Source organism: Fonsecaea pedrosoi (assembly GCF_000835455.1).
Source record: "Fonsecaea pedrosoi CBS 271.37 unplaced genomic scaffold supercont1.2, whole genome shotgun sequence".
NCBI lineage: Eukaryota > Fungi > Ascomycota > Eurotiomycetes > Chaetothyriales > Herpotrichiellaceae > Fonsecaea > Fonsecaea pedrosoi.
In genome coordinates this window covers 1,578,243-1,595,638 of record NW_013550614.1, presented here as the reverse complement: position 1 = coordinate 1,595,638, position 17,396 = coordinate 1,578,243, and the positions used below count along the sequence as shown (strand labels likewise).

Below are 17,396 nucleotides of genomic sequence, written 5' to 3'. Positions count from 1 at the left end.
TGCAACCGCCCTCAAGCAACTAAACCTGCTGTCAGGCTGGCTCTGTGAATTGCCCATCTCTTGTTCGATCGATCGATCATTCTTGAATCCTCCCATCATCCGAAAGCCTCTGGCTGCCACAAGACTTGGGCTTGACACGTTCCCCGACGCACGCGTTCCAGTTCCCGATACAGGAGCCTTCTTTTTCGGGAGGGGGTTTTTTTTTTCCCTTTTTCAATGGACTCTTCTAGCGACCCGGACTTAGGAGAAACATATCATTCAACCGAGAGCTACGGAGAGGAGAGCATCGAGGGCAGCGAAAGTCCCGAAACCGAGCACCGTCAGGTGTCGCGCCAGGTAATTGGGCGCAAGCGGCGGTCAAGCGAAATGGAGACGGAAATGGAGGACGATTCAAGCGCAGTGGCAGATTCTCCTCAAAATCACGAGACAAGTCAGGCACCCGGAGTCGCGAGGACGATCGAGAGCGAGGGCGTCACATTCAAGGTAGATTGCGGAGTAACCAGGGCGCAGGTGAGAAACATCTCGAGGGACAAGGACATCATCTACTTCTCGGATTGCCCTCTAGAACGGACTGACCTCACCGTTGGCTATACCGTGGAACCAGGCAGTAAGTGGGAGTCTGCAAAGAGGTATCACACTGCTCAGTGTAAGTTTTGTCCACCAAGTCCAACATCCCATGTCCTGTTCTGATACGAGTCCTCACGCATACAGTCCAAGGCCGGGACCTACGCTATCATGTAGGTCAATATGTCTACATCAATAACAAGGAGATTGTACCCGCTCCACTGCATGCGGACGCAACAGAAGACGAAAAACTAGCATATGACAAGAAGAATTGCTGGGTTGGGCTGCTAGCTGAATTCAAAGCCGTGGATGGAGAGGAGGTATTCGCCCGGGTGTACTGGCTCTATTGGCCGGATGAATTGCCTATGGGTCGACAACCATACCACGGTAGAAGAGAACTGGTGCTCAGCAATCACGTTGAAATCATCGAAGCGCAGAGCCTGGTTTCACTCGCGGATGTCAGTCATTGGGATGAGACGGATGACTCAAATAAAAATATGCTTGGGGAGAGATACTGGCGCCAAATACTTGACGTCACGAAATTGGGGACGCAGCCCCATCGTTCCCTACGTTCCCTCAGTCAGCTCCGGAAGTTCTGCATCTGCAAAGGCTACGACAGCCCCGAGCAGGAGATGTTCCAATGCCCAGATAAGGACTGCGGCACTTGGAACCACGAAGCTTGTCTGATCGACAACATGGAGCAGAGGGCATGGGAGCGGTTCAAGAAGGGGACCCTGACCCATGAAGTGCCAGAGACGGAACAAAATGAAACTTCGTCGCACATACCGTTGAACCCAACCAAACATGTGGCCACTCCCAAGTCGAAGAAGACTACAGCGTCCCGTAACAAGAAGAAACCATGGGCAGGCAAATTGGAGGGTAAGATATCCCGTGGCCGGAAGGTCGAAGATGACAACTACATCCACATTGCAACCATCCGGCAGTTGGTGCCTCAAAGCAAGCACGAGAAGGATGATTCCTTCAAACCGGTCACGTGGAACATGGAGTTCAATTGCCTGAAATGCCACCGGGCATTGAATTCATTGGAGTGAAAGGTGGTACGCCACGCTCAGCATATGGGTGTGCGTAATATGGATATCGTTGAAGGGTCACTAGCACTTCCGCAGTTTCTCCTGTCGGTTGATTCAATCGGTTCCAGATGAGCATTGATGGCACGAACTCTGGTCCAGAATGGAAAACAGGCCATTGCATTCGCACAGTTCGGGCTCTTGGACCTGAATATCTTTATGTTGTCGTTCCAAAAAGGGGAAACGGGAAAAGTATTTGCACAGGAGAGTTAGATGGTCACGTGGCAGGGCTGTCTTGGTGTCGGAGGAGTACATCGTACCGAGTAGCACTTATTAATTGCTCCTGTAATGGTTAACAATCGTTCATGTTGGTGGTATTCATTATTGCCTTGTACCGAGTACTCAGAGGACTGCGATGATCACATGGACATCACATGATAAGTCACATGACACGGTTCGGCACCACAACGAGCCGAACTGGCATTTCCCCTGCGCTCCATACGCGCCCTCTGAGCCCTGACCTTCTTTTTCCACATGTTGTCTGTACCTATTCGGAACTTGTCCGAGTACGACGGCGATTGTGCGAAGGCCAGTAAACGCAGACAATACCTCTCCCCTTCTCCACATTCTTTGAGAAAATTTGGATTCGGCCCTGCCTGTGATTCGAGGGTCAGAGGCACCAGCGGGTACATGAACCAACATCCTTGTAGCCTCCGCATTTCTCTTTGCTAACAGTTGACGGAACAACAGCCTCCCACGCCTCTCAGACGAGTATCCGACTACGAGGTACTCGAGCTATCGTCACGACTCTGCTGCTCTCGTCATCGATTCGCTCTTGCCCCAATTGACCTTCCATTGCCCCCCCCAGATCTCGCAATCGGCTCGGCATTGCCATTCGGGCCCGTGTGTCCTTATTCAAAGTCCCAAGGCCCGGCCCTTTGGACGGTTTTCCATCATGGCGCATTTGTCACCACCATTGCCTGCATTCTTTGATTGTCAACATAGATATTCTATCATCGCCCCGACTGCCTGGCCAACATGTCCAAGAGCTAGTCGCTCGAGACTCCTGGTATTGGTTGTCTGCTTGACCAGACCCTCTCTTCTTCCCCGGTAGCTCGGACTTAAGGGTTCTGGCCCTCAAGCGCAAACCGCATACTAGGATACAACATACACATATTGACTCTACACGCCGCTGCCGCCACTCCTACATTGGCATATGTTCACGGGTCGACAAGTTCACAGTTATCATTCTTTCTTGCCATTGGAAAGCCTTGGGTCTCGTTCCTGATATTATTATCTTACATGCAACATGACACTCGATCCCGAAAAGAATGTCGAGCCAGCGGCCGAATACCTCGAGCCAGAAGGTACTTCTCCGAGAGGCGCAATTCAACCTCCACAGACACTCGCTGCGCAGGATGAGATGCCTTCGCCTGCATCGTCCAGCAACCCGGCTTCAGAAAAGTTTCTCGACCAGGCAAACGATGCAGTCGCAGAGACGCCGCGAGACAATGGGTTACCCGATCAAGTGCAACCTCTGGAAAATCCCCTTGAAAAAACAAAATCCAGAGCCTCCGAGTTCTCCAGAAGCCGGACCGTCATTATCATGTTCTCCCTGTGCATGGCCCTTTTCTTGGCCGCGCTGGACGTGACCATCATCACCACAGCTTTACCCACTATTGCCCAACATTTTCAGGCCTCGGCATCGGATTATACCTGGGTTGGTAGTGCGTATCTACTCGCAAACGCCGCCAGTGTTCCGCTATGGGGCAAACTCTCCGACATCTGGGGTCGCAAGCCCATCATTATGTTGGCAAACGGAATCTTCATGGCCGGAAGTCTGATCGCCGCCCTGTGCAATTCGATTGGCCTCCTTATTGGTGGACGGGTGATCCAGGGCATTGGTGGTGGTGGTCTCGTAACGCTGGTCTATATCTGCATAGGCGATCTGTTCAGCATGAGAGAAAGACCCAAGTACTTTGGTATTTTGGGCATGGTATGGGCCATCGCTTCTGGGGTTGGCCCTGTTGTCGGGGGCGCTTTCACCGAAGGGGTCTCCTGGAGATGGTGCTTCTACATCAACTTGCCTCTGGATGGTCTTTCTTTGATTCTACTCACGTTCTTCCTCAAGCTGGACACCCCCAAGACGCCCTTTATGGCCGGAGTCAAAGCCATTGATTGGATTGGTGTCGTCACAATTGTCGGCGGAGTGGTCATGTTCCTGTTTGGCATGACCTCGGGAGGCACAACCAAGCCTTGGGACAGTGCCTACACATTATGCCTCATCATTTTTGGCATCGTGGCTATTGTTCTGTTCTTCCTGAACGAGTGGAAGCTAGCCAAATACCCCGTCATCCCTCTTCGGCTCTTCAAGAACTATTCCAACCTCGCAGCTTTGGGGGTCTGCTTCATCCACGGTTTCGTCTTCATTGCTGGGAGCTACTATCTCCCGTTTTACTTTCAGACCGTGCTTGGCGCCAGCCCTCTCCTCTCCGGAGTATATCTTCTCACAATGGTGCTCACGTTGTCCTTTGTTTCGACGGCAACGGGCCTCTATGTCAAAAAGACAGGCCGATTTCGCGATCCCATCTGGCTTGGGCTCTGCGTAATGACTCTCGGATACGGATTGTTTATCGACTTGCCTGCGAGCCCAGATTGGGCCAAGATCATTATATACCAGATCATTGCAGGTATCGGGGTGGGCCCGAATTTCCAATCCCCCTTGATTGCATTGCAAGCTCACATCAAGGGTCACGACATGGCTGTGGCAACAGCGACCTTTGGGTTCATCCGCAACCTGTCCACTTCCATCTCGGTCGTATTGGGCGGTGTAGTCTTCACCAATGAACTCTCCAAGAAGTACGGTGGCCTCGTCCCTGTCCTAGGACCAGAGCGTGCGAGGCTACTGACTTCCTCCTCGTTTGGTGCCACAACCTCCATCGTGCGCAGCCTTCATGGACCGGCTCGCCACGCCGTTGACAAAGCATACACTGACTCGTTGAGGACGATGTGGATCTTCTACACGTGTTTCGCGGCGTTTGGGATCGTGGTGAGCCTTTTCATCAAGAAGAAGGAGCTCAGCAGCACGCACGAGAAGGCGAGAACGGGCATTGAGGAACAAGAGAGGGTGAGACAGGAGCTGTTGCGGGAGAGGCAAGAGAAGCAGAGGAGTAGGAGGGGCACTTTGGAACGGGACGTCGAAAAAGCGAGCCCAGTGCCCGCCAGCACAGCGCGAGAACATGATGGATAAACAACCGCACAAAAAGAATCGATTGGGAAAGAGGTCATTAACATTGGGACATGAGACAGTCAGTGGAAGGGAAAAAACCATGGCCAGCTCCTTTTTTGCTTGTTTAATGTTTGGGGCCTTTGGTAACTTTAGAGAGACATTATTGAGCGGGCGGCGTTGGCTTTGTGAGCGGATTGGATACCTGCATACCTGCATACTTGCCTCACATACATACATACATTCATTACATACACAGCTACCTATGTACCTACCTGCCTGCCCATCTGAGTCTATGCACGCTAGGTACCTATGTGGTGTTACTTGTCGTGGTTGTTGGTGTTATCTATGACTATGACTATGACCATGATCATGACTATATAGCCCGACTGGATTGTCTGTCCGTGGCAAAAAGGGGCAGAGACAACCTGGTTGACCACTTCTTCACGACCCGACTTTTGGTCTCTTTTTTTTTCTCCTTCTTCCTTTGGCAGAGACAAGTGAGCCTCTCTCTGTGTGTATGTGTGCCTCTGTCACTGACTCTGACTCTGCGTTGTGTTCGCGATTGTGTCTGTATCTGTGTATTTTGGCTGCCGAGAACCAATCCAGTACCTCGGACTCGAAGCTGGAGAGCTCCCCCCCTCCCCCCCTCCTCCACCCTATGAGATCAGATCGTCAAGAGAACAGGAGTGATTTGATTTTGTTTTGATTTTGGGGGGAATTCCTGGTTGCTCACTCGAGTCGTCTCCATTTGCGTGCCCCGTTCGCTGGTCTCTGGTCCCTGAGCCAAGGGAAGACAAAACGTGCTATGCACAAGGTGCCAGCGGACATGTCATCGGATTGAGAAGTGTTCAAGTGCTGCTTGAGGTTTGTTGGCAATGACTGGCCTTCTTAACGCGTCGATGACTCTAACTGAAGAGCTCACTCAACCGCTTAGTCTCGTTGGCCATGTCCACTGGTTTATTGATCCAGTCGAGGGCCTTGGTGCAGCTATGTTACCATGATGGAAGATGGCGGTGGGGGAGAGGCCTAGTCCGCATGCTGGACCAGCTAATTCATGCCGACAGCATTGGTGCCACTGTCGAACAGGGGAGGCAATCGTCGGCAGACAGCCACGACATTGTATAGTGATCACTGATGCTCGATGCGTTGACCACAGCAGCAGCTGCTCCCACCCCCTTCACCTTCTGTCTCGTTTGCTTCTCCATCTTCCTGCCTTTCCACCTCTGCCACCCTTCCAGCCGTAGTCTTTGCGAGAGTCTTCCTCTCTCTTGTCCATTTCCGCGGCCCTTTCTCTTCTGTGTGCATCTGCGTCCTTCTCTGCTGCAGCCGCAGCCGCCGCCGCAGGACCACTTTTCAGATGAACCCCAAATTTGCACTCTTTCCCGTCCGGACAGAATCCCGCCAGATAGAACTCGCACAGCTTTCTCCTCACGTGTCGGTTTGGACATCTAGGGCCCTTCTCGCAGAAACCCTTGTTGTAGTCTTCACACATGGGCAGCTTGGAACCCTCCTTGACGTGTACGTAGAGACACTCGTCGCCGTTCTGACAATACCCGTTTTGATTGTAAAACTGGCATTCGCTCATTTTTCGCAAATTATACTCGTGGAGGTAGTCGCAAGCGTCGCCCTTCTTGCAAAGACCCTTGAGCCAGTGTTTACAGACATAGTTATCATTGGCGTGGCGACCGTAGTGATGCTGCTGGGAATGAGGTGCCTGCGCCTGTGTGGGGGTGGGATGGCGGTCGGGACAGCGGCGTCCGCGGGGACAGTGGCCTGTACTGGCGAAGTCAGGACAGACGGGCACGGTAGATGCGAGAGCGGCGAGACCGTTACTGCGGAGAAAAGGTGTAAAGCTGAAATTGTACGTTGGTTGCGCCGAAGGGGGATTCTTGGGGAGGGTCGCGTCTTGCACGGTTGGTGTCGATGAGGCCACGGACGCCATGGCTGGTTGCTGAGAAGGTTCACTCGAGGAGGGACTGCAGTGGGAGGCGATGGACCTCCTTGGCCGTCAAGCTCAAGGCACAAGGAATCAAGTTGACGGTGGGTAATGTGCTTGTAGCTTCTTAATAATACAAATGCCTGATGGCAGTGGTATCTTCTGGTATGTCTCGTGCGTAGTTCCGAAGTATTACCGAGACTTGCTCGCCGTGTCACCAGTCACTTGTCTCCCCAGTACAAAGATGTAATTAAATGGTCGGGACTGAGAACTCGAAAAGGAAATTGTCGTCGAGGGGAAAATGTATCCCGATCCATTCACTCTTTCTACCACTGCCGATAGACTGACTTGACTGATTGGGACACGTTCACATCGGCCCCTCTTCCACAGCTCTTCCGCAATCCACCTGATTCCTCCTTGTTCCTCGACGGTGCCTCTTCCGGGTGAGATTGCAGACTCCCGGGTTGTCCCCCTTTTGACCTACGAGTACCTTGTAGCTCTTACTGCTCGCTGTTTATCCTCTGACAGATCGGCTCCTCGCTCTTCTGTTCCGCATCTGCCACCTGCGGGGCACTTTTTTCCCTATTCTCCAATGCTTCTCTCCCCCTCCTTGCGGTGGCCCCCCACGTCATTTTCTCGTAGGGAAAACATGCTCTACAAAAACATTTCTCTACGTCCATTGTCGTGTTCTCACTCTTCCCAGAAGTAAAAGTTCTGGTATCACCGCGTTGCAGCATCATGTCGGTCACCACTCAAGCCACAATTGCCAGCTTCGGTGGGAAGCTCCTCAAGCTCGCTCACAATGCCTCCACCACTGGCTGCGAAATGAAGTTCAACCTTTACCTTCCTCCTCAAGCCGCAAACAACAAAGTTCCTCTGCTCATATGGCTCTCTGGGCTCACATGTACCGGTGACAACTGCTCTGAAAAGGGTTTCTTCCAACACGGCGCCAGCAAGAAGGGTATCGCTGTGTTGTATCCTGACACCAGCCCAAGTAGGTCACACACTGGGACTTTGCCGATTAACGCATGGACTGACGGGATGCAGGGGGGATTGGTATCCAAGGCGAGGACGACGCCTACGATTTCGGCACCGGGGCAGGCTTCTACGTCGATGCCAGTGCAGACCCATGGTCCAAGAACTACAAGATGTACTCGTACATCACCGACGAACTCCCCAAAACCGTGTTCGAGGCGTTCAAAGAGCAGATCGACTCCAGCAAAGTTAGTATCAGTGGACACAGTATGGGAGGCCATGGTGCTCTATCTCTATACCTGAAGAACCCGGGCAAATACAAGAGTGTCAGCGCCTTTGCCCCAATTGCCAATCCCTTGAAATGTCCCTGGGGCGAGAAGGCGTTCAAAGGGTATTTTGGTGACGACTGGCAAAAACTGGGAGCCCAACATGATTCGACAGAGTTACTGAAGCAGTGGAAAGGGGGACCTCTGGACATTTTGATCGATGTGGTATGTCGCTATGCTTGAGTGTGCTTGTCCACTGCTGACCGCCATAGGGAACTGGTGACAATTTCTATAAGCAGGGCCAGCTTCTCCCCGAAAACTTCATCGCAGCCGCAAAGGAAATTGGACAAGAGAACGGAGTCAAAGTCAGGTTTCAGCCAGACTATGACCACAGTTACTACACAATGGCCACTTTCTCGGATGATCACATTGACCATGCCGCGAAGTACTTGTTTGCTTAGTATGTTGATTGATTCACAAACACAATAGAAGCTGACAGGGATAGAAGCGGAATGAAAAAGAATCAGAAGCTTTGATTGTGCCAGCTATTCACTGTGAAGTCTAGTTCTGTATTCAATCCTTTCCTGTGGTGCTTCACACCTTGCCGTGCCATCTGCTTTCCTCTCTACCATCTCTATTAAAACCGCCACATCTTCACATTTCTCTCTCTCTCTCTCTCTGGCTTCCTTCTCCCAACTTTCAAATTGATCAGATTGCTGCCCCGACTTTCCCAAATAGCCGGTCCCCCAAAAGTGAAGCAGTACACGAACAGCGTTCATCCTCTCCCCTGCCATTACGCTTGATCGTCTCTGCTCTTTAGAGCCTCACACGACTCTCTTGCCATCCATTTCATATCTGCTCGCCCCGTCACGGCCGCCGAAATGGACCTGGACTACAGCTACCTCGGTGCGACAGACGGGGTGTGTTCGGCCTTTGACAAAAACGACAACTTTTGGCACGAGAAGACCGCGTTCGAATCCAAGCCCAATATCAAACTATCCCAGTCGTTGGACCACGGTGGCCACCCGACCTCCTGTCCTGCTCAAGTATGTGCTCCTCCCCCTTTTATCATTGTCACGTGACGAGGCTGAACTGTGACTGACGGATGGGGTGGTACGTTGTAGACCCAGTCAGCGACTAAGCCGCGATCAGAATGCCCAGGTCAAAAGAAACAGGCTACATGAAGAAAGAGTCGTCAGTTTCAACTGTGTGAATGTGAACAGTCCTTGGTGGCACCGTTGTCTTGGAACAGGTCAGACGACGTCGGAGGACGACAAATTCAATGAGGCGAGAAAACTGCAGAATGCCTTTGCCTTTGTGACCTTTCATCTGTCAGTGCATAAACACATGAGCTGGAGATTTTCACTCCCATACGCAATGTCAGAGATGAGGGCTCTCACATGGGGAAGGAGGTGGACTGTATGTGTCACCTCTCAGCTCGGATCAGATGGGATAGATAGACCACTCTTCGAAAACCTAGAGGTCAGGCAGACGCTGTAACAGGCCACGATTTCAAAGTTTTCTCGGCTGATCGCATGAGGCCCCACTCACAATAACGGACAGAAGACGCCCGATCTCCTCAAGTTCCTGAACTACCGAATTTTATCCATGCATGCACAGCAGCAGCAGCAGTAACCGGGAAGGTGGGGGAGGCAGTCGAAAAGAAATATATTATCACCGCGCTTAGTAGAGATAGCCTGGGTTATTTTGAAAGCTTCTTTTCGATGTGGTGTATGTTTCATGTTCTGTACCCGTCTTAAGTATTTATCTATTCCTGAAAGACCGGTGTCTCTATAATATTACCCCGTCTAATTGTAGACACATCACACATGGAACCTTTTACCTGTTCGCCAAACCGCTTGGCCAGGTAAAGAAAAAGGAGCTCCAAAACCTCGGAGAATAGACTCCCAAAACGCCCTTAGCCATTCAGATTGATTTTGTATGGGTTGGTGGAGTGATCATAAACAGTCTTCATGTATCGACCCGGCCATCCGTCCATCACCTCTTTTAGTTGTCTTCTGTATACGTCGACCGCCTCCTCCACTTCGCACCGTAGCGGAAGATGAGAACGGGAATCGGCGCGGTGGCAAGACTCAGCGCGCACAAGATGGTGAAGCCCCCGCCATACCCCACGGCCTTGACCAGGGGCTCGACGGCGAGGGGGAGAAACGTGCCCATCAGGCACCGCGTGACGATGAGCGCGGTCATGGCGCTGGCAGAGTACAGCTTGAAGGCGTCGACCACGTAGGCCATCAGCGGGATGAAGCCGAGCATCAGCGCGGCCCCGAGCAGGACGAGGACGAGGATCAAGACCGGGAGCGGCAGGCGGAGGTCGGCCGTCCACCCGTACAGCGCGACCATGAGGGGGAGCGTAAAACCGCCGACGATGGCCAGCGGGAGCCGGTACTCGGGCTGTCCCCCGACCGGCGAGCCTTTGTGGGTATCGCGCAGTCGGATGTAGATTCTGTCGAGGAAAAGGTTGCAAATGACGACGCTTACCAAGGAACCGACACCTAAAGGCATTGTTAGCAACTAGAAGGTAGCAGGAGAATCCCCAAAACGCAAGAAAACATCAAAATTTAGATTTGGGGAGAAAGGGAGACGGGGAATTAGGGAACGTACTGAAGCTGATGAACGTCGACCCCGTCAGGGCGGGTGAGAGGCCGTAGATCCCCTCCAGGATGTCGGGCAGCGTCGTCGACATGACGTAGAAGTAGGTATACACCATTGATCCGAAGACGGACATAGCCTGCAGGACGCCCGAGTCGAAGAAGACGACAAAGGGTCGCAGGATCGAGTCCCACAGCTTCGTGGACCCCTTCACGTTCGCCTCGGCGTCGTCCACGTCGACCGCCGTGCGAAGCGCGAGATTACCCGTCTCCTTCCTCAACCGGGCCACTCGGCGATTGAGGATGGCCACTTTGTACGTTTCGCGGAAACAGGTGAGGAAAGTCACCTCACAGGCGGTGGCCAAGATCACGCCCACCCAGAGGACCTGACGCCAGCCCAAGGTCTCGGCGATGGCGCCCGCGATGGCAGGACCGATGGCGCCTCCCAACAGGGGTGCCATCATGACGAGGCTCACGGCCGACCCGCGCTGTTCCGAGACGAACATGTCGCCGACAATGGCTGGGTTGAGCACATTCGAAGCCACCGCCACGCCCGTCAAGGCCCGTGCCGCGATGAAGAGCGGCGTGCTTTGGCACAATGCCGCCAGCACCGTGGCGGAGATGAACAGCACGTTGGCGACATTAAAGACTGGGTATCTCCCAAACGACTCCGACAGCGGTGCGAGCACGAGGGGGCCGAACGCCTCGCCAAGTTCCCATATCGTGACTAGCAGGACGCTGGCGGACTTGCTACTTGTGCCATTGAGATCGTGTACAATCCGGTTTGCAACGGGCACGACCGAGATGCAGGTGAAAGTCCTACCAATAAAGTCAGCCCATCTGGCAGGCTTTAAGTAGTTGAATAAGTACTAACACTGTAAATGCCATGAAGGCCAACAAAGCCACAATCCCCCATTTGTAGTGATTCGGCCAATCTCTGGGGTTTTCCGGGTCGCCGTTGGGGTCGAAATCAATGATGTCTGTTGGCTGAACGGTTTTGTCCGGGCGGTGCTCGGGGTGAACCGCATTTCGAAGCAATGGTTGGGTTTCGTCCATTGTCCTTGTATGAAATGTTGGTCGAGCAAATGGTGGTTCGCGGGATCTTAGTCTAGAGGATTGTGGGGGACTATATATGTAGCTTGTGCATGTAGATAAATAATGCTAAGGGTGCTAAGGTACAATTTTTCTTTCTCTTTCGTATAAAACCCGCAGGGCGGTGGCGGCAACGGAGTTGGAGGGGCAATATTAATCAATCAGCAGAAGTTTATGTAAGGTTGATCCCTCGGCACCAGATGGCGCCAACGGGGGGTAGCATGGGGCGTATTTTAGATTGAGAGCCTTCTATCATGTACGCGACCTGTCAAATATTTCATCCACCTAAGTCGAGAAGGGTCCATGAAGGCGAAAGGGCGTGAATTTGGCTTAGTAGGGTAAGAGTGGCATGCCCGTCGATAACCGAGGAATAATCGTCGATAAAGAAACATGAACCAATGAGTTGGGTTGGCCTCTGGTTGATTAAAAGCAGCCCCAGCTCACAGTATTAAGCCATGTTCAATCTTTGGATGTCCACCTATTCCTTTTGGATTGGGGGGACCCCAGCCTGGTGGCAAATGCGATATTGTACCATTGCTCAAGTATAGTAGATGTACGGGGAAATTTCTTTGCTTGTAAAGGAGTGATCTCTCGGCCAATTGACAACTCACCAGATCTCCATCTCTTCCCTCGACCTACTCGTTCGGCCACGTCCCAAGGTTTGGACTTGTAGGATCTGGCTTCGTTGAGGGTTTTATCTGGGAGCCGTACAGGCAAAGCGTCAAGACCAATGAACAGCCTTCATCCGGTAGTATCGAGGACAGCCTGAGTCTCTGGCAGCGATTGTAAAGGGTTTTGGGTCAACAAGACGTGCTTCGATCTTGACAAAGAGTGGCTGTCGGAGCCTCATCGTCTAGGGAACGGAATATTGTCTCATTGATCTTAGTCAGGGGGAAGAAAATAGAAGGATTTGAATATGTGCGTCGAGGTACGTCAAGGTGCGTCATTTGGCGGTTGGTGGCCGAGGGTCCCAGGTGCAGGCGGTGCAGGTGGTGCAGGTGGTTTGATGCCAAGGCCGGAAACATTTGGAGGGAGATTTCTCCGCCTCGAAAGATGCGGAATGAGGCACCAGTCGAATAATGGTGCCCGACGTTGTAACATTCTCTGCATTCTCTACTTTGCAGTAACCGAAATTCTAGAGACATCCACTACACCATCTGTTGATTTCGATTCATGCCTGCACCCATTTCTCACTGTCAATTCCTCAACAACGCTGGCTTTTCTCATGGACTAACTCTGGAAGCACGTGCTTCCACTTTCGTCACGTCCAAATGCGGTGACTATCTTCCTTGCCCAGTGTTCCTGAAGTCATAGCGCGGTGGGCGAGGAACACTGGTATTACGTGATGGACGAACAGGTTGGTCGTCTCTCACTAATCTCAGTGCTGTCGCTAACTGGTCCTCGAGATAATCTCGGCGATTCAAATCGCCTACGACCCCTCCGCGAACCCAGCCCTCAAACGACAGGCCTTTGACTATGTCAACCAGCTGAGACAAGAACCTTCAGCATGGCAACCATGTCTGGCCATCTCCTTACAAGTCCCCCGACAGCCCATGGTCATTCGAGTCTACTGCCTCGAGATCGTCAATAATGCAGTTCAAGGCGGCCTGGTGGACCAACAAGGCCTGAAAACCATTGAAGATCAGCTCATGACATATCTGCGGAAGTTCTACGGGGCACCAGGCCAGACAGACACACCAGACCCTGGCACAATCGTCAACAAGTTTGCTCAGACCGTGACATTCCTATTCTCAACCTTTTACGGCGCCGGATGGGAGACTTGCTTCGATGACTTATTGGCCCTTACTTCAACAGGTTCCGGCCCGAAAGACAATTACCCAGGTCTCATTTTCTATCTAACAGTTCTCAATGCCATTCACGATGAGATCGGAGATCAATTACTTTCCAGGTCTCGAGCCGAACAGGACAGGGCAAATACTTTAAAAGATTTGATTCGAGCTCGTGATGTACAAAAAATCGCTCGGTCGTGGGAGGAGATCTTGTCCCACTGGGGAACTTCCAATGACGTGGTGGCCGAGTTGTGCTTGAAGGCAATTGGGAAGTGGGTTAGCTGGGTCGACATCTCCTTTGTGGTGAACCAGTCGATGCTCGAACTGCTATTCCAGCAGCTGGAACGCGCCCAAAAAGTCGATCCTCGCAAGAGTGAGGAGCAAGCACGAGACGCCGCCATCGATGTCTTCACTGAGACCGTGGCAAAGAAGATGCCGTCCGCGGACAAAGTCAACATGATCACCTTTCTCAACCTTGAAACAGTCGTCTCGCAACTCGTCACTTGTCCGCCGCTGAGGGATAGCAGAGCCTCCAACTATGATGTCGATCTTGCTGAAACGGTTGCAAAACTGGTCAACACCACAACAGTGGATATTGTCAAAGTGTTGGAGACGGAGACCCAGGGCTCGCCGACATGGGTCAAGGCTGAACAGCTCCTGGTCGCCTTTCTGCCACACTTGCTTAGATTCTTCTCCGACATATTCGACGAAGTCTGTTCAACGGTCCTCAATGCTATGAATGACGTTCTCACATTTTTGAGGCGCACGAGCCAGGGGGAGAACGCCTCAGCCCAAAGGGCACAAATGCTCCTACCCATCCTCAAGGGAATATTTCTCAAGATGAGGTACGATGACACTGCCGACTGGGGTCAGGAGGACGAGCAGACAGATGAAGCAGAGTTTCAGGAGTTGAGAAAACGATTGGCGGGCTTGCAATCAGCCATCGCCGCAGCGGATGAGCAGCTCTATATTGACGCAATTTCAGCCCTTGTTCACGATACCTTTGAACGGCTGCGGTCAGAAGGATCAGGGCTCAATTGGCGCGACCTGGATCTTGCACTACATGAAGTGTATCTCATTGGGGATCTGGCTGTAAGGGGAGGTGGTTTGTATCAGAAGAACAAGCCAAACTCGCCTGCGGCAGAAAAACTAGTGCGAATGATGCTGGAAATGGTGCAGTCGAGTAAGTGAGAGTGCCAGTATCTCCCTAATCCTGCTAACAGGCTCCCAGACACAGGCTCCTTCGCACACCCCGCCATACAGCTGCAATATATGGAAATCAGCGTCAGATACAGCTCCTTTTTTGAGAAGCACTCAGAGTACATTCAGCCAGTTCTACAAAACTTCCTCGAACTCGCCCACCATCCGAGCTTGAAAGTCAAGGCGCGAGCATGGTATCTCATTCAACGTCTCATCCGCCAACTGCGGGGCTTTGTGGGAAATGCGGCTGAAGCGGTCGTGCAACGTCTGCAGGACCTCCTGGCCATCAGGGCAGAGTTACCCAGTGAAGAAGACCGCGATGATATGTCCTCCGACGGCGACTCGGCCACCGACTCTACTTTTACCAGTCAGCTGTATCTTTTCGAAGCTGTGGGCTGCATATGCGGTGCGAATACCGTCCCTTCAGACAAGCAAGTACAATATCTATCTGCGGTCATGCAGCCGCTCTTTGTTGATATCGAGCGTAACTTGGAGGCCGCTCGATCGGGCAATGAACTTGCTGGTCTGCAAGTGCATCACGGTATCATGGCGCTGGGTACAATTGCTCGAGGCTTCTCGGATTTCAATCCTGGGCTCGCCACGCAAGGGAATGGAGTTGAGCCGTCCCCACAGGCGAAGCAGGCATTTGCACAGGTCGCTGAGGTAACCCTTGTGTCTCTAACAGCGCTCAACTCGTCCTTTCAGATCAGAACCGCTGCAAGATTCGCGTTTTCACGTTTGATCGGCATGGTCGGTACCCAGATGATGCAGCAACTACCTCAGTGGGTTGACGGCCTATTAACTGACTCGTCGACGCGAGACGAGATGGCGCTCTTCCTCCGATTGCTAGACCAAGTCATTTTCGGCTTCAAAAACGACATACAGGACTTTCTCGATCGGCTCTTCTCAGGACTTCTTCAAAGAGTCTTTGCTGGCATATCTGCAGCCACTGCAGGGACGGACGATGAAATCGAGCTGGCGGAATTGAAGAGAGAGTACCTCAACTTCCTCATGGTGATCCTTGGGAACGACCTCGGCGCGATTTTGGTCAGCGCCAGAAACCAGCCGATCTTTGATTCGGTGATTGGCTCCATCGAGCATCTCGCAAGAGATGTGGACGACTTCCCTACTGCGAAGATGGCGTTCTTACTGCTATCAAGAATGTGCACAGTGTGGGGCGGACCTGATGTGGTTTCCGCGACTGGCCAAGTGAATGGCAGTGTCCCCGGGCCACAGCCTGCGCTTCCCGGGTTTGATCAATTCATGATCACACGATTCTCGCCACTCTGTTGGGCTCTGCCAACTAACCCTTCGTTTAATAGCAAGGATGCACAGGCACGGCAAGCTCTGTCCGAGGCCGCTGGGCTTCAGAAGACCATCTACACCAAAACAGGTCAGCAATACCTGACTTGGTTACAGGAAAAGGAGTTGAGGACGATGGGCATGAACGATAACATGATCGCCGAATACTTGCAGAAATTGGCGACCATGGAACCAAAGGCATTCAAGGTCTTTTTTGCAAAGTTTATCGCACAAGGTGGTCAGATGTGAAGAGAGATAAAAGCATGATTACGCCCAGAATGTGAATGACCCTGCATTATGATACCAAAAGATTTGTTACTAAGATGCACGCGAATCTGGATGAACGACGGTCGCTAGGCCTAGACAGAAAATTTGAGCTCCCATAGACCTCTCAATATTGTCATATTCCAACTGCTGATCAGTGCTGATGAGCTCTGGATGGTATCTTACTTTAGGCACATGCGGCACCTGCGACAAGTCAACCGCCACTGTGAGTGATCTCTCGGTAATAAATGTCAACAAAATCCCCATGTTATTGAAATGTCATGAATCCAAACTTTGTAGTTCCAATTAGAGAGTTGCGAGGATTTACTTGCACCAAGATTTGAGGGGCAAGGCTGGCACGGGATACCACAGCCTTGCACAGACCAGCTGCCAAGGCCTCGGCTGACCTTCCTGATGCCATGCCACACACATTCGACAATTTGGACGAACTTTTGGAACGATCGAGTTCGATCGATCCGTCAATCCAGCCTGCAAACCTTTACGATCAGTTTGTCGTTGAGAGCGTCAAGATGGCCAGTAAGTCTCTACGCGCTGATAATTGACGACTCTGGTGATCCCGACTCTAACATTGTCTCAGAATCCAAGAACTCGTCTCAACACAACCAAGCCAAGAAGGCTCACAAGAACGGGTACGAATCCGCAATCGCAGGGAATACAATCGCCCTGCCTCCTTTACGATCGCTTTTTTACAGAAGGAACCGACTGGGCTGACACATCTGTAACAAATAGGATCAAGAAGCCCAAGACCTTCAGATACCCATCCCTCAAAGGCACGGATCCCAAGTTCCGAAGAAATCACAAGCACGCCCTGCACGGAACGATGAAGGCGCTCAAGGAGGTGCGGGAAGGCAAGAGAGACGCTGCATAGATTAGGAGGCGGGGACTTTTCAAGATTCTGCAAGAAAGCTTGAGTTGTGGTATGCGATGAGCAAGGGAAAAAAAAAGAGCGAAACGACACTTCCCACGGCGTCAATGAAGAGGGGTTTACTGTTTGCGATGGAATGGCCCAGGTGATGGGAATCCTTCGTCCAGTTTCGATGAGCGAGGCAGTTTTCGACACTTGCGGATACGCTCTCGGACGGTCCGATTACTGACTTGAATGGAAGATACAAAATTCGGA

At 52.0% G+C, this 17,396-nt stretch overlaps 8 protein-coding genes across 8 annotated transcripts; 6 read left to right on the top strand and 2 right to left on the bottom strand.

Annotated features, from left to right (window-relative positions):
• Nucleotides 1–216: 216 nt before the first annotated feature.
• Z517_02539 (uncharacterized protein) lies at nt 217–1,616 on the top strand (the record flags this gene model as incomplete). The annotated part of the gene is made up of 2 exons (XM_013431648.1): nt 217–646; nt 712–1,616. 2 exons carry the CDS (start codon nt 217–219, stop codon nt 1,614–1,616), a joined length of 1,335 nt encoding a protein of 444 aa, XP_013287102.1.
• A 1,285-nt stretch (nt 1,617–2,901) lies between these two features.
• Z517_02538 (uncharacterized protein) lies at nt 2,902–4,842 on the top strand (the record flags this gene model as incomplete). The annotated part of the gene is made up of 1 exon (XM_013431647.1): nt 2,902–4,842. One exon carries the CDS (start codon nt 2,902–2,904, stop codon nt 4,840–4,842), a length of 1,941 nt encoding a protein of 646 aa, XP_013287101.1.
• Nucleotides 4,843–5,998: 1,156 nt separating this feature from the next.
• Nucleotides 5,999–6,763, bottom strand: Z517_02537 (uncharacterized protein; the record flags this gene model as incomplete). Its single annotated transcript, XM_013431646.1, has 1 exon — nt 5,999–6,763. The coding sequence occupies one exon, from the start codon at nt 6,761–6,763 to the stop codon at nt 5,999–6,001; it is 765 nt and encodes a 254-aa protein (XP_013287100.1).
• A 732-nt stretch (nt 6,764–7,495) lies between these two features.
• On the top strand, nt 7,496–8,459 carry Z517_02536 (S-formylglutathione hydrolase; the record flags this gene model as incomplete). The annotated part of the gene is made up of 3 exons (XM_013431645.1): nt 7,496–7,751; nt 7,805–8,223; nt 8,271–8,459. The coding sequence occupies 3 exons, from the start codon at nt 7,496–7,498 to the stop codon at nt 8,457–8,459; spliced, it is 864 nt and encodes a 287-aa protein (XP_013287099.1).
• A 420-nt stretch (nt 8,460–8,879) lies between these two features.
• Z517_02535 (uncharacterized protein) lies at nt 8,880–9,080 on the top strand (the record flags this gene model as incomplete). The annotated part of the gene is made up of 1 exon (XM_013431644.1): nt 8,880–9,080. The coding sequence occupies one exon, from the start codon at nt 8,880–8,882 to the stop codon at nt 9,078–9,080; it is 201 nt and encodes a 66-aa protein (XP_013287098.1).
• Nucleotides 9,081–10,005: 925 nt separating this feature from the next.
• Z517_02534 (uncharacterized protein) lies at nt 10,006–11,663 on the bottom strand (the record flags this gene model as incomplete). Its single annotated transcript, XM_013431643.1, has 3 exons — nt 10,006–10,511; nt 10,621–11,426; nt 11,482–11,663. The coding sequence occupies 3 exons, from the start codon at nt 11,661–11,663 to the stop codon at nt 10,006–10,008; spliced, it is 1,494 nt and encodes a 497-aa protein (XP_013287097.1).
• A 1,381-nt stretch (nt 11,664–13,044) lies between these two features.
• Nucleotides 13,045–16,240, top strand: Z517_02533 (uncharacterized protein; the record flags this gene model as incomplete). Its single annotated transcript, XM_013431642.1, has 3 exons — nt 13,045–13,056; nt 13,106–14,672; nt 14,721–16,240. The coding sequence occupies 3 exons, from the start codon at nt 13,045–13,047 to the stop codon at nt 16,238–16,240; spliced, it is 3,099 nt and encodes a 1,032-aa protein (XP_013287096.1).
• Nucleotides 16,241–16,674: 434 nt separating this feature from the next.
• Nucleotides 16,675–17,144, top strand: Z517_02532 (60S ribosomal protein L29; the record flags this gene model as incomplete). Its single annotated transcript, XM_013431641.1, has 3 exons — nt 16,675–16,792; nt 16,854–16,905; nt 17,006–17,144. The coding sequence occupies 3 exons, from the start codon at nt 16,675–16,677 to the stop codon at nt 17,142–17,144; spliced, it is 309 nt and encodes a 102-aa protein (XP_013287095.1).
• Between the last annotated feature and the right edge of the window lie 252 nt (nt 17,145–17,396).